Genomic DNA, 15,294 nt, shown 5'->3' on the forward strand with positions numbered 1-15,294 from the left:
TTTCTTACGTTGTTTCTGTTCCAATCTCAAACTTTGTCTACACACGGCAGACTGCACAGATAACTAACGGAAGTTTGATAAAAGAAAGAAAGGATGGGATTCTATTTTTAAAGCCACGCACTTAGGTGGCGACTGCGAGGCTGAATAATGTGACAGGCGTCAACGGCAAGATGTCTAGTGGCGAGCGAGAGGGGTGGAGATAAAGCAGACAAATAACAAAAGCGCGCTTCAAGCGATCACGCCGTAAATTCCTTAAAAATACCTCGTTATAGCCGTGTTCTCGCTATAACCGTGCTCGCTATAACGAGATTCTACTGTAGTTCAAATAGAACCTAATGGACTACATGCTAGTAGAGGTACAACAGATCAGCTACCGCTGACAACCGAGCCTGTCTAAACAAACCAGTAGAAGAAGGCCCCCAACATGGTTGCAGCTCAATTTATAAGCTCGCGCCGCAGCGCGCGCATGCGCCTATCAAAAGAGGGGGGGGGGGGGGGGGGGGGGGACGAGTACAAATTGAACAAACACTTTGGGGGGGGGGGGGGGGGAAGGAGGGAGAAGGAGGAGGAGAGCGGAGTGCCGGAGGCCTGCTAGGGCGCGTGCTGTTTTAAAGTAGTGGACTCGACCACTACAACGTAATATATACTGTAATCAAATCGGATTGGTTTGCTTAATCTTCATTTGCTCTTCTAGAGGACTCTGTAACATGTATTAAAAAGTAGGTTAGTACTTTGTGTATACTGTATCTATATACTGAGTACCTACTATTACTTCTTTGTTTTTTGAAATAATGATGGCTACAGAAAAAGCTAGAGTTGGACTGGAATAGCATTTTTACTTCGGGACGGGATTTGGTCAGGAAATACATTAGATTTTCGGGATCGGGAGCAGTAAATTGTCTCTTAGCTTGATGTACAGAAAATTATATATACTTTTAAAATGTGCGTATTTTTAAGTCTTTTTTTAATAGACCATCCACATTTATAGTCCAAATCACAAAAAAGGAAAGAGACACAAATACAAATAATAAATAACATTAAATGTAATAAATACAAACATCTTGTGTCCTACTCTACTTTAAATTTTTATGAAGAAACACCAACTCTTCAACATGTTCACTTGTTAATTTTTCTCTTTTGGCACTGACAATATTGCCAGCACTCGAAAAAACCCATTCACTGGCAACCTCTGTTGCTGGTATGCCAACATAACTCAAGACAATGTTTTTGAGTGTTGGAAATTGGGTTATATTATTTTTTCACCACAAAAAGGATCCTCCATTATATCTATAACAGGTTCACACAGGTACATGTCCAAGTTCTGACCGAAGAGATTTGTTGAAGTAGCATATTGTTTTTGATCTTGAGAAGCCAGCAAGCCAAACTCCTCCCATAGAGAGACAGGATTCTGTGGAGCAGGCCTTTGTGAAGCTGAAACAAAAACAGATTGAAATATAGTCTAAAAAATTGAATTTTTTATTACTGGAATAATTGGTTATTTATTAATGGTTAACTTACTGGCATGGTTATGCTCAGTCTTGTAGGATTGTGCCTGGCTCTGCTGTGTAAGGAAATGGATAGCTGCATCCTTCTCATGCTTGTCTAGAATGTGCTTGAAGCGGGGATCCAGCAACATGGCTGACAAATATGGTTGCTTTTTTTTGTAAGCAGGGAACCTTGATTTAAATGACAGTAGCAAATTGTGCCCAAATGTTTTCCCAGTTGCAAGTGACTGAAGGGTTTTAATAATGAGACTGCAGCCTTCAGGTTCCTTGCATTGTCAGTCACTAGAAATACAGGCAATGTGTTGCATGTATCACTCAGATTCCATTTCTGTAAGCATTCTTTGAATTTCTAGCATTGTGCATAAGCAGTGTGGTCACCAGAGAAATGAAATGAACCTAGACAATGAGACTGAAGACTGAAATCTTGATCCATGTAGTGCATAGTAACTGACAAGAATGCAAGATTCTTCTCGACGACCACAAGTCTGTTGTGAACGCTAGAGATGACACAGTGGAAATGGCACTGCCTATTTCAGCATTAAAACTGTTGACAGTTTCTTCGTACAATGCTGGAATTATTTTCCTGCTGAATGTTTTGCTCGATGGTAGACTGTACAGAGGCTGAGCCAATTTTAAAACATTTTTTAGGCCTCTTTTGTCAACAATGCTGTATGGATGGCAACCATTTGCACCATTTACCTACTTCTTTTGTCAAAGCCTTTTGCTTGGGGTGGTAAATACCCCAGGTGACAAAATTAGCTAGCTTGGGCTGATTTGTTGGTACATCTGATTTAACTGACTTTTTCTCACTTCTGCTTGATAATTTGAAAGATGTGTCTTTTTCCTGAAGAATGGCCAGCTCATTTTTGCCTTCGGATGTTGTGTTTAGTATCTGTGCATACATGTTGTGGAACCTTATTCCGTTTTCAGGACAGAAGGGCACAAAGTACATTGCACTCTGTTATTTAGTAATTTCTTAAAGATTTTCCAAATAGGCTCAAAAGACACACCTGGTTCACTTTTGCTACTGCCTGGAATGCCAGGCTCCATCGTTTACACAAGTGTATAAACTACCCTTTTTTATTAAATGAAATTTACCTGAAATAATTATCACGTGTACTTTAAAAATACCACTTGTTTTTAATTGTTCACTTTCATTCTTGCATATTGACCAACTACTAAAACGTAAAAACCTCTGATGTTTATGAAAGACGTTTATGATGGCATAAACATTTGAAACCAAGATGGCGTCTTTCAGTTTATTAGCGTTTCAAATATTACGTGTTTGGCAACAATGCTTTTTGTTGCTCTTGTTGATTTTCAAGACAAATTATAACCTATAAATATGGCAAAGATGTTAACATTTGCCAAACTTAAAAATAAATTCATTAAAAATAATATTCAATATTGAGTTCTTTATTTAGTCAGAGATTTGTTTTAAACTATATTTATTAACGAGTGTTGAATTTACGTTAATGTGTATAATATGTATTTTATTTTTTGTGATGGCTTTGTTCTTTGTTCGTTTAATACGTATACGAAGTTGTTATGGGACGTATGTATACATTCAATGTACATATTTTTATAATGTAAAAATTGGTAAGACGAAGGTTTTTACTATTTAAAAAAAATTTGTTTTCCCGAGGTATTATCCTGAAGAGAAAAATTATTTTCCTGAAGATCGGGAATGGTTTTTTTCCTGACTTTTATCCCGAATTTCGGGATCCCGTCCACCTCTAGAAAAAACCCTTTGTATCACAAATCATTTGTTCGTCATTATAAAGAAACCTCGCTTTAACAAACACACACAATATCAGTCCCTTCAAGTTTGTTATACCGAGGTTTTACTGTATATTTAATACAAGATATACAAAAAATTATTATTTTTATTCAACTAGTGTCATTTTAATGCCTACCCAAGCTGAATTTGTTTAAATAAACAGTGTACTCACAATCAAAGAAAAAAAAAACCTAATTGTCATTTGTATAGTGGATAATGAAATATTATGAATCTTTAAATTTTCATTATTACAGCCCTCTAGCCTGTACATTTCATAAATTAAATGCTAAAATTTTTACATTAATGTAATTTAGAATGATAAACAAATTCTTAGTGGTTTTGAGTGACATGCTGTATTTACTTGCATGTCAAAGTGATATGTTATCTTGACTCACATTTCAGTGTTTTAGTTTATTGCACTACATAAAATCTTGACCTAACCAGTTGTGTCCAAAACATAAATGTCTTATCAGCCAGTGTGCATACTAAAGTAGCTTTTTTATTAATAGAGTAATTGAGCCTGGAGTAGTTCGAAAATAATCTTCACTTTAGGGTTAAGTTTAAGAGTTTAGGTTTAGCTTAATTGATGTACCTCCAGCTTGTAAAATCAGCTTGTTTACTTTGGGAAAGTCTCCTGACCTCTGACAGAAAACCATTTATTCTTTCCCCCCCCCCTCCCCCCTCCCCCCTTCACCCCCACAGATTTGTGTATTTGTCCTTCTGTCCTTCTTTATTTTGTCAAGGTTGATTTTCCTCTGCACAATTGTATTGGACCTTATGTTCACATTGTTTGCTCTATTTGGCCAGAATAATTATACTTTACAAGTGTCAACAAGCATTTTGTTTGACCAGTCAATAGTAAAATACATCTACACATCCATACACCACTTTACTAAAAAAAAAGACTTCCCCCTTCAAAGCAATCCCGTTTACCTAAAAGAGAAAGTTACTAGCCATTATGCTAGATGGCTGCAGATGCAGTGAACTTACACTTCAAAGCACTGCACAAAAAGCATAAAATTTTAGAATGCCGAAAATTATTACGGAAAATTTTAAATCAATCATTAATTCTTTTAAACACATATTCTGTGGAATTTTGCACTTTTAATTGACCAGCCACCGTGTCAACGGCTCATTTAACTGCCTATTTTTAAAAACAATTTGAAACAAATATGGTGTCTTTCTGTTCTCACATCTCTACAGAGGCACGTTATAGAGTTGCACATATCTATGAACTACATCTATGGCACCTTCAACTGTTATGTTTTGATTGTAAAACGTACTTTGTTTACAGATGTGACGAGAACATTAAATATTTTCACGTGTAATTTATTTTATAGTTAGAGATGAATATTATTCCACAGAAATCCAAAAAAATATTTCATATGTGAATTGGACGTGAGTTGAGCCATTTCATGCTGCAGTTAAGTTGTAGTGAAGGACTATTTTCGTAAAGGAATTTGCTATACTGTCGGTACCGGCACCGGCACCGACATTTTAGCTGCGGTTCTCGGTGCCGGTTTAAATGCTGAGAACCGTAGGAACCGAGAACCGGTACCGACCCATCCCTAATATATATATATATATATATATATATATATATATATATATATATATATATATATATGGACATATAGACACGCACACGCAGTTTTTTATTGATAAAACAGAATGTATGAACATTATAATAAATACCATTGTGTATTTGTCATCAAAATCTATATAATCCACGCGTTTGCAGTTCATGCTCTCGTGTAGTCCCTATTTGATTTATTGCAACACTGGCATGTGTGTGTGCGATGATGCCAGTCCTAATGCTCTTTATGTTGAGCTTCGTCACGAACACAAAAATACTTTGGCAAAAATTTTTCTGTTTATTTTATCTGGCTGCAGAAATTTTGCCACACACTAATCTAAAAACAGACTTGGTAGCTGAGCAAATTGATGAATCACTGTCTTTTTGGGTAACTGACAAAGTTCACTGCAACTTACCATCAAAATGTCCAGGGTTTTCTGCATTATAAAAAGTTTGTCTAAACTTTTTTATATATAACAGTTCTAGGTTATTATCAGTGAGCATTTGTAGACATCGAATATTCGTACACAAAAGTACAATAAGATTTAAAACGGAGCGGTTCAATTAAGGGGCCACTTCGCCAAGCAGAAAATGTCAGTTATTTGCAACCTTGAAACTTCTCTGACTGCCTCCGTATTTTCAACAGCACAAAAGAGTGTATTTATATTTTATTTGATGCCTCTTCACTGAGCTGGTTAACTGTTTGTAGTTGCTCGCTCATAACTGCCATATTAAAATATCAGATCTGGCACAACCTGTAACTGCTGATGTTCTTGTAGAGGCCAGCTACTGTGTCGTTTTTTTGGATGTGCCATCGTCATGTCCATAACGTCTTCACACAGCTTGCCTTGGTTTTTCTCGTGGAACTATTCTTTACATGTTCCTGAATTCTACTCCCCTTGAACAGGAAAACAAAGCAAATTTATATTAAAAAAATAAAATAAAGGCAACAACTTTTAAGACTTTAAATTCAGCAGTAAAAACAGTAACAGGGGTGCCAACCTTTGCAAAAAAAAAAGCACTAAATTAGATACAGGTTTAATGGAAAGTAACCCATAGGTTACAATAGTTTTCAAGATACTTATAAAGTATGTTTGTAAAATGCACATCAAAACTGTGGATACATATGCAGGATATATAGAGAAAGTCTATGTTATACGACTGAAACTAGTAAATCCTAGCACAATCTGTTTTTTGTCCATATAACTGACAGATGTGCACACAACCTCCATCTTGGTTGTTCTAGCACCATTTGCACATATAACATAAGACAAAGACTGCTACAGAAATCATGGTGCCAACCGTCTATAGCATTTCAATTATGATTTGGTTATTTGTCACTCAATTTGTCAGTTAATGGATTAATGAATTTGTCCCACAGATTAACAAGAGTTATATGGGTGTAGTTTGTAATCACTACTGAAAGTGACTTCAAAAGGTTAGCATATTTGTGATTTGTGTGTTGGTGTCATCTTCTACAACCTTAATATTTAAATATGTTTTTGTTGCAGACTTTTGCCATAGGGAGTTAAATCGGCCAAGCGAAGGGGGCTGTAGCACGTCGGAACCACAAGTCAATCAGTCTGGGATGACGGACACTGACAAAGCTGGCATTCGCACAGGAAACAACAACTCAAGAGGTAAAATTGAACTTAGTGCTGACATTTTAATGCTTTCATTGTGTTGTTGAAAGTTAAAAATGTATTTAAAAGAATTATTTTATTTACAAAGCTCAAAAGACCAAGTATGGTTAGTACACCACATTCTTACTTGTAAAATAAGGGAAAATTGACTAGTAGAGCTGTGCAAACTGCGCTGAAACCAAACTTCAAAAATTTAGTCATAAAGAATTATTCTCAAACTTAAATCTGAACAAAAACCATTAGTATCAGTATTGGTATTGCCTCTTAAATATTTTGATTTGATTAAGTTGACGCACCATATTTACCCGCACAAGGGTCACACATTTTGTGCCGATTTTTAGTGTAAAAATAATGTAGTACCAAACATGCTTTTTTTTTTTTATTCTTTACTTTACTTTGGGTTGAAAACGATTGTGATGTGTATTTGAATATGTGCGTAAATAACTAGCCTATTTTGGATTTTCATAAATATAACTCTTTTATTAAGTATACTTTGTTTAATCAAAATATCTCAGCAGTAGTGTGAAGTACCATGAGCAGTTCACATCTGCCGTGTCTTGTCAGCCCGCCCAGTCGGCGCCGGCAAGTGACGTGTTACTGCGCACGGCTGATGAGGCAAGGAGGGAAAAATCTTCAAATAAACCAAAAAGAGAAAGAAATTGTCTGTGTACATCAGGCCATCATCCTCTCTCTTCGTAATAATTGTCCCGTAAACTGGCACCCACACAATTAACATGACTACCTTGACAGGTGTTTATGATGCAACTGTGCCCAATCATTGTTTTTGCATTAGGTTTCCCCTTTCAACTGAACATTCTCCAACAAAACTGCAGTAGTCGGTGTTTATAAGTGCACCTTTTATATTCCTCCAGCCTTGCAGGAACATGCTAGTTTTTGTGGACTACTGAGGAAGAGTACCTTGCTGCCTCTTGGGTAAAAAAATAAAACACAATAGATGAGGGGAAAGAAGGGGATAAAAAACACGTCTTCTGCTTTGTCTGTTTGTTAGGTAGTGCATAAATTTGGTGGGGTCGTAAATATTGTTGGAGGGGGGTGGGGGGGGGGTAATAGAGAAAGAGAAGTGGGCTGTCTGACACCCTCCCTTATTAAACAGACAAAGATGGCACCAGTGATGTATTTCTTACATGCCAACTCAAAGACTTCACTTGTATCCATGGAACCTTATTGAAGACAGATATATACTGTGGGATTCTTATTCAAGGGCAACCCTTACAGTGAAAATGTTAAATTGTTTTGCCCAAAATTAAAAGTGCGACCCATACATAGGGGTGACCGCGGGTAAATACTGTACTTTAAATAAAAGGATACCTTTGAATGATATTAAAGAGCTTTAGGAAATGCCTAAAAGTTTCACCTTATTTACAGTTAGTTTGAAGCGTACAAAGCTCCAGGCATACAGAAGTACTAATAAGTCCCTTCATGTAAAAACAATGTGAAAAGCGTTATTTCCCCTATGTGTTTCAACATTGACGTAAGGAAAACCATTTCAAGGACAATTGGCAAATTTATTAAGGTACAAACATTAATAAATGCTTCTACACACCCTAATGTTAGGGTTCTACAAACAAGGCAATAATATGCGAAGCTGAAAAAAAAGCTAATGGACTCGGGAAACCAAACTTTAATTTAGAAGGTGGCAACGAAACAAAATTTAAGCAGTATACAATACAATAACTACTACGAGTCAATATGTCACTAAGCCACATTGTGAACTTGAATTACGACACTTACCCATGGTTGACCGGCCAAGACAACAGGACAAACAGCTCGTCCAAGAAACTAAGGTGAAGTCATGGTAGAGGCATGTGGACAAGAGCTTATATAACTTAAGCGGGATATAAGTCTGCATGCAAAGAAAATAGTTCCTAAGAATGGGAAGGAGGGAGCGTCACCAGTAACTGGAGTGGTCAGGAGGGGTAAGCGTGATGGAGAGGGGAGGGGGTAGGAACACGACACTACGCCGACGAAGGCCGAAGACAGCCGAAGGCTCACTGTGGCGAACACATGTTCGGCGCAAGTTGCTTGTTTAGTGTCCTTAAATTTCATTTTTTATAGTAAATAAATTTTATACTAAAATATTGTGTAAACATCTTTAATAAATGTTGCTTTAAGAATGTATACATGTCTATTTTGAAATTTTGAACACTAAGAATTTCTTTACCTTCATGTTAATAATTCATTTTAGCTGGTTAATTGGTACCTATAAAATAATAGCCATACACCCCTTTTTTTGGTTCATCAGGAAACAAATCAATACATTGTTTCTTGAGACTAACATGGTTTGATAGGCTGTGGAAAAGAGTTCTTAAATTGAAGTGAAAAACTAAAATAGAAACCTTAAATTGTAGATTTCTATGTTGGAATAACCTTTCATTTTATACATTTGTATGTTGCAGGTCTACCGATGTTGAAGGTTGATACTATAGCCACAATGCTCAACTTCTTTGCTGAAGTGTGTTCTGAGGGTGTGATGAGGGACTGGCTTGGGTCTCCTGAGGGCTCCGTTTTCTGGCAACCATTGCTTTCTCTGCTCTGCCAGCGTAACAGCGTTGGCGACACAGAACAACTCTTCCGGCGTCGGTAAGCATTAAGTGTCACTTGGAAGCTTGTGTTTAGTTTTGGTTACTTTGAAAAAAAAATCATTCTGTTTAATTTTAATTTGAAATCCCAATTACTTAATTAGGTAAGATTTGTGTATTTATTAATGCTTTTATAAACTTTTGGACTTTTAAGACATGTTTAGTAAAAAAATTTTAGATCATTGCTTATGATTATACAATCATTATTGTAGTAATGTATGAAATCATTTTTCATATTGATGACATTTCTTACAAGCTGGCAGTAATTGATTTTTTTTTTTTGAGCTCATAACACTGATATCTAATACTTTTAAACCATCAATTCTTGTGTGTGTGGTTTTTTTTTGTGTGTGTGTGTGGTGTGATGAATGAGTGCAGTGACTGTGTGTTCGGCAGGTACACACTGAGCAGCGAGGTGTTCTGTGCTTTGGAGTCCTCCACCATTCGATTCCTGTCTCGCTGCTGCTCCTGCCACCCAGCCAACCAGCAGTTGCTGTCCCGCGTCCTCTGTGAGGTCATCGGTCAGCATGGCTCATCTCACCAGGGTGAGTCCCTTCATTGTGACTACGACCCATGTGAGAATAAAGTGGGAAGCTTAGTTTTGTGTTAGGTAATGTAGTTTTTTGAAGATTGATTTAAGATTAAGTTAATTTAAAGCTAAGGTCAGTAATCACTATTGTGTTATATTTAGGGCCTGGAAAATTTCGGTGTTTTCAGTATGCAAAAAGCGGTACTTTCAAATTAAAAAAGCGGTGGTTTAAAGTCTGTATTTTCGTTATGCAATGAAAATTTTACCGGTATTTTAAATGTTGACTAAATTGTGCCGTTATTGAATATAATAGTTTACATATTTAATAAACAATCCATGTATACTAGGAATAGACTAATATGCATAATAACAGCCAATTAAATCCAAAACAGTTACAAAAACAGACACGTTGCTATAGATGTTTGCAACTACAAATTTTCTTTTTTTTTTTCCGGCTGCCGATGCCACATGCTTAGCCGAATTTAGGTGTTTGTCAATGGAATTTTTTGGGTTAAATGATACTTTAACCATACATGAGTATACGTAGAATCCCGCTGATGCGACCCCTCACGGTTCCCGGAAAAACGGACTTATAAACGGAATGGCCGCAATAGAGAATTCGGGCCAATCCCTTGTGGTACACCGCGGCAACGCAAAAGAACAAATAAAGGTTATAAAGTTTAAAAACGTCTTTAAAAGACAATTTACACGTCCAAATCTTTGTATTTCCATTCATTAAATAAGTAAGTGGTAATGTCAGAATAAATATCATATTTATACCTTAAAAAACATTGTTTTATACAGAAAAAATATCCACACAAAGTGCTCGGAAACTAATAGCGAGACCAAAAACATGCAACGTTTACGTGAGAGGTTTTTTTATCCAAATTTTGAATCCCTAAAATATAGGTACAACGATGATGCGATAAAAGAGGGTATTTAAATGCAGTATTTGTATTCGCGAATTATTTGATATTCATATTCGATTCCAACTAAAAAACTAATATTCGCACAGGCCGTAGTGATATGCCATAATGTGTAAATTGGGGTTTAAAAAAAATTTCAATTGAAAAGTAATAATCAGTAATCATCAAGTGGTTTTATCTGCATATTCACATTTCATGCACAAAATAACTGCCAATAATGGTTTAAGGGAATACCAAGTGTGAAAATAGGAAATATGAAGTGTAACCTAATAGACAACAGGAAACACTGCTCTGAAATGAAAACTGACAAATAAGGATAAACTCTGATTGAACCAAAAAATGCAGGTAGTGCATTAATGCTACCTTGGGGCCACGTTAAAGGACTGGAATCCTCCCAAATAAATCTGAGGTGCTAATGGCTTCATTGATACCATATTACAGAATGTGCCAAGCCGTTGAATTATGTGGGATTAAAGACAGTCCACCGTATGTTGAAATGAAACACCTGTCGCTAACATGGTGTTTGTTCCTCTTGGGAGAAGCTACGGAACAGGAGCTGGTTGAAACTGTAGGGGAGCGCGGCAGTAGTAGTGTGGTGCGTGTTTTGTCAGGTGTGAGCTTCCTGCACGGCGTGTCGGGGTTCACGCGGAGACTAGTCCTGCAGCTGCTCCTGGAGAATGAGAAGGTGATGGTATTTGTGCATGCCAACTACCCACTGCACCGCGGGCCACAAGCCATGTCTAGCAGCTCTGCTTACCATCCCCGCTACGGCGTGGGACACCAGAGACAGCTCATACTGACCGGCACCCACACTACCTGCGACGACATCGTCAAGATGGTTGCTGGTCAGTGATAGCTTCTCCCAGACTAACCAACCATGCTTCATGCTGACCATTTTTTTTTTTTATTCTGATTTTAAATCAGGGATATGTGTATGAACATGTGAACTTGGAAAAATTTTTAAGGGGTAGAGTAGACTAAATATTTTTATCTTGTAATTTGAATTTCTAGAGTATTATAAATATTTCATTGCTTTAAAAAGGGTATATAACCCTATTTGCAAACTAATGCTATACACTATCTGGTTTTAGCCTGTTGTCAAAGCCTGTGCAAATATTCAAAATTTCAATTACCAAATCAGATAATTATTCATATTTTGTTATCTCAAGTACTTACACTTCATAATAATGAATATTCTGTTGTATTGAAAGTGTATTGCAGTTTTTGCATTTCACCTCATGTAACTATCAACATTATGGTAAGGAATCAGTTTTTTACATTATAAATAAGTAGGACTTCAAATTAAATCCTATTTTAATTATTTTGATACAACTAATTATCTTATATGTTAACATGTACACAGTAAACAGCAGAATGGCTACATTTCAAATGGCAGGATAATTTGCAATCTGAAAGCTGGTCATTCATTTATTATATTATAATACGTGAACAATAAGCAGTTTGCAATCATTGGAAAAAATTTTGTTAATGTTTGAAAGTGTATATATTTGAAAGTTGTTTCAGAATTTATAGCCATTTATTGAAAATTTATATTGCAATTTCATGATAGTATATACAAATTTTTGTTAAATTTTTATCTTTTAAACTATTGAGCAGTGTTAAAAAAAAATCTCTCGCTTGCTATTTATTATTTAATATTAATGTTTGAAAATATTTTAATATTTATATTTAATTGAATTCAGAATTTTTTTTTTAAATGAATATCTAATAAGGCCTACATATTGCAGAGATGTAAAATGTAATCAGTTTTTTTATTTTCATAGTCCAGGGGTCGGCAACCTTTTGAGTCGGAAGAGCCAAAAATTACAATTTACAAAATTTCAAAGTTTTTTAAAGAGCCACAAAAAATTTTCTTGCCAACAATAAATAGTACTTGCATAATAGTTTTTTTTATAAAAAACTAATCTATTTATTCAAAAGAAAAATTTGTTCATATATAAGTAGTGTTTTTTCACAACAAATTAGATAATATATAGGGTCTTATTAGATAATTACTTATTATATTAGTAAAAAATTAAAACAATTAAACACTTACTAACAGCACAGCCCGTAAGTACTAGTAAAACGAAAACCTCGGGCGGATGACAAATTGATAATTTAACTGCTTGATGACATATTGTTTAGTAAAATATAACAAGCGTGGGAAAAAACCAGGCTTACTACTGGTTTGTAATAAAAAAGTATTTTCTGTATAAACGACCTGGTGACGCAGTATTTCTGGAACGGAACTAAAGAGCCGCAGCTTCACATCCAAAGAGCCGCATGTGGCTCGCGAGCCGCAGGTTGCCAACCCCTGTCATAGTCTGTTGAAAAAGATAGAATTTTGAAACTTAAATGGAATGAGAATGATTTTTCCTTGTCTCAACATGCTGGGTGATTCTCACTTTTTGACTGGGGAGAAATGTTTTAGAATTGTTAGATAGTGTAAAAAAGGTACTCTTTTTTCGATTAGCATTTGGCTACAAGGAAAATTACTTTAAACTGCAGAAATAGTATATACTCTATAGTTAATAAAATAGTACTTTTTGTAATTGCCTTTGGAATGTTCGTGTTTTTTATTTTTTCAGTTACAAGGAGTAATTTCAGTAAGTAAATAGTTTGGAATTCACTGTTTATTATATCTAGTTTCCCATTTCAATTGTAAACAAGCAAAGAGGCAGAAGACGTATGGTGGCAGCACTTGTGAAGACCGTTAAAACTTATTCTCTTTTAGGCTGTATGAGATGTTTGCAAATAATTATGTTATTAACATATTAACAATCCCAAAAAAGTGTTTATTTAAAAAAAGTGATCAGTTGTGTACTATTATGTTGTGGCATCTACTTTTTTCCACTAATGTTAGTTGTGCCAAAAATTAAGGTTGCAACAATTATTGACAGTTGCACCGATATTATTAAATTGGTAAAATCTGCTTCTGCCTATCTGATTGGGCAGCACAGCTCTTCTTTTATTTGTTGCATTCACAGTATAGTAGACTTCCAGTTAGACAAGGTTGTGAGAACATAACTTAACTCCAGCATTAAAGCACATCTGTGGTTTAGCAGTGAATGAACCGATCCAGTCTCATAATACTTATTTAACCTTTAATGGAAAGGGTAATGTGTATAATGTGTTTGGCAGGACCGTAGAAACACAGGTAACATAAGCACTGTCTTTGTAACTTCACTTGTGACTTGTGGAAAGAATGGTTTAAACTACTATTTGCTGCCAGTTTTGCAGCATACTTCACTTTAACTCGATCAAATAATCTTATGTGTATGTTCCTCTTTTAACAGACCTCTGAAAGTTAACTTTTTCCACACGTCACTCACCCAAGATATGGCTCACTTGTTTTCTTGCGTTCTTTCTTGGTGACATAGTCAATTTTAACCAAGTTTTTTGTTATATGACATTGCTCAACAAATGGTTGGACTAGAATAAATTATGATTTACATCTGTTACTTTCAGCAGTATTAAACAGATGCATATTATCCCTCCCTCCCAACTTTCCCCCATTCATCCACTTTCTTATCCAAATGATGGCACTTGAATAATTAAGTATTTGGCCATTACTATTAACAGTGATGAGATGGGTACTCATTCAACAATCTGGCTAAAATATACTGTTTTGACTAGTTCCAGGTAGTCTGAGTCCACTGCTTGGGGAGTCGAAGACAGGAGAGGGTGGGTCGGTGCAGGGGTTCCGCAACGAGCGCAGGAAAGACCTCTGGCAACTCGGTATTGGGCTGGTGGATCAGCTCTCCATGGCTGCCGGCGTCACTGCCAAGGACAAGCGAGTCAAGGATGCTAAAAACACTGCCACAGCAGCACCAAAATCCCCTTTTGCAAAGAAATCCCGTTCCAGTGGTGCTGTAGGTAGGAGAAGTCATGTTCACATTTAATTTAACTGTAATTTTGTTATTAAGTTCACTTGTGATTATTGACTTAAATGTATATTTTGTGGAAGCAGTTTTTCCTAAAGGAATGTACTTATGTAATTTTGTTTAGATATAAATAAATATATTCCAGCCAAAAAAAAATAGAATAGTAGTATGAAATTTATAATGGCACTGTCTCTTATTTAATTATATCTCAAGTCAAGTAGTGAACTATTTCCCTCAAAGAGGAGTTCTTACAATTTTATGTTACAGGTGACAATTTCAGTATAAGGCTTGCAGTATTGTTTGATTTTTAATTCAGTGAAACTCAATAATCTGGTTTTCAATATCTTTCATCATTTAAGAAAGTCTAGTAATTTTACCTCTTAGATTATTTAATAATATTTGTTTTTTAGGGCTGTGTGTTTCTGGTTTTTATTGGTTAGTTCAGGTCTAATTTGGTTTTACATCAAGAACCTTGGTTTCTGTATCTGTTTCAGTTCTTACAAAGCAAAAATAATATTCAAATGCTAAACTAAATATGAATGAATAATTGGGTCATTATTTGGTTAGTAAAAAAAAAAAAAAATTCCAAAATTTTAAAAGGGGATACACTCTTCGCATTAGCCTAAAACTTTATTTTTTAAAGTATTTTTAAGCTAACCTCAAACTTTGGAATAGGCAGGCCAATTGTTACTGGCATCAAAATCCTTTCAGCGAAGCTAATTTTTTGGTTCAGCATTTTTGGCACTGATTTATACAGTAAACTCTCAATTATCGGGCCTGGATTATCCAATTTTCAGGTTATTCATGCTTGAATGTAGTTAAATTATTAGTTATTTCTGAATATGTAATAA

The 15,294-nt window shown here is 35.6% G+C and overlaps 1 protein-coding gene across 5 annotated transcripts in view; it reads left to right on the plus strand.

The window, feature by feature from the left end:
• Nucleotides 1-15,294, plus strand: part of LOC134530772 (baculoviral IAP repeat-containing protein 6) — a 328,951-nt gene that overhangs the window by 258,169 nt on the left and 55,488 nt on the right. For all 5 annotated transcript variants that reach the window (XM_063365948.1, XM_063365949.1, XM_063365946.1 and 2 more), the window contains exons 45-49: nucleotides 6,373-6,501; nucleotides 8,922-9,105; nucleotides 9,501-9,649; nucleotides 11,171-11,404; nucleotides 14,196-14,435. In XM_063365948.1, coding sequence (XP_063222018.1) covers nucleotides 6,373-6,501; nucleotides 8,922-9,105; nucleotides 9,501-9,649; nucleotides 11,171-11,404; nucleotides 14,196-14,435 — 936 coding nt within the window. The remainder of the gene's footprint in view (nucleotides 1-6,372; nucleotides 6,502-8,921; nucleotides 9,106-9,500; nucleotides 9,650-11,170; nucleotides 11,405-14,195; nucleotides 14,436-15,294) is intronic.

This window comes from Bacillus rossius, chromosome 3 (genome assembly GCF_032445375.1).
Source record: "Bacillus rossius redtenbacheri isolate Brsri chromosome 3, Brsri_v3, whole genome shotgun sequence".
In the NCBI taxonomy this organism is placed as follows: Eukaryota; Metazoa; Arthropoda; class Insecta; order Phasmatodea; family Bacillidae; genus Bacillus; species Bacillus rossius.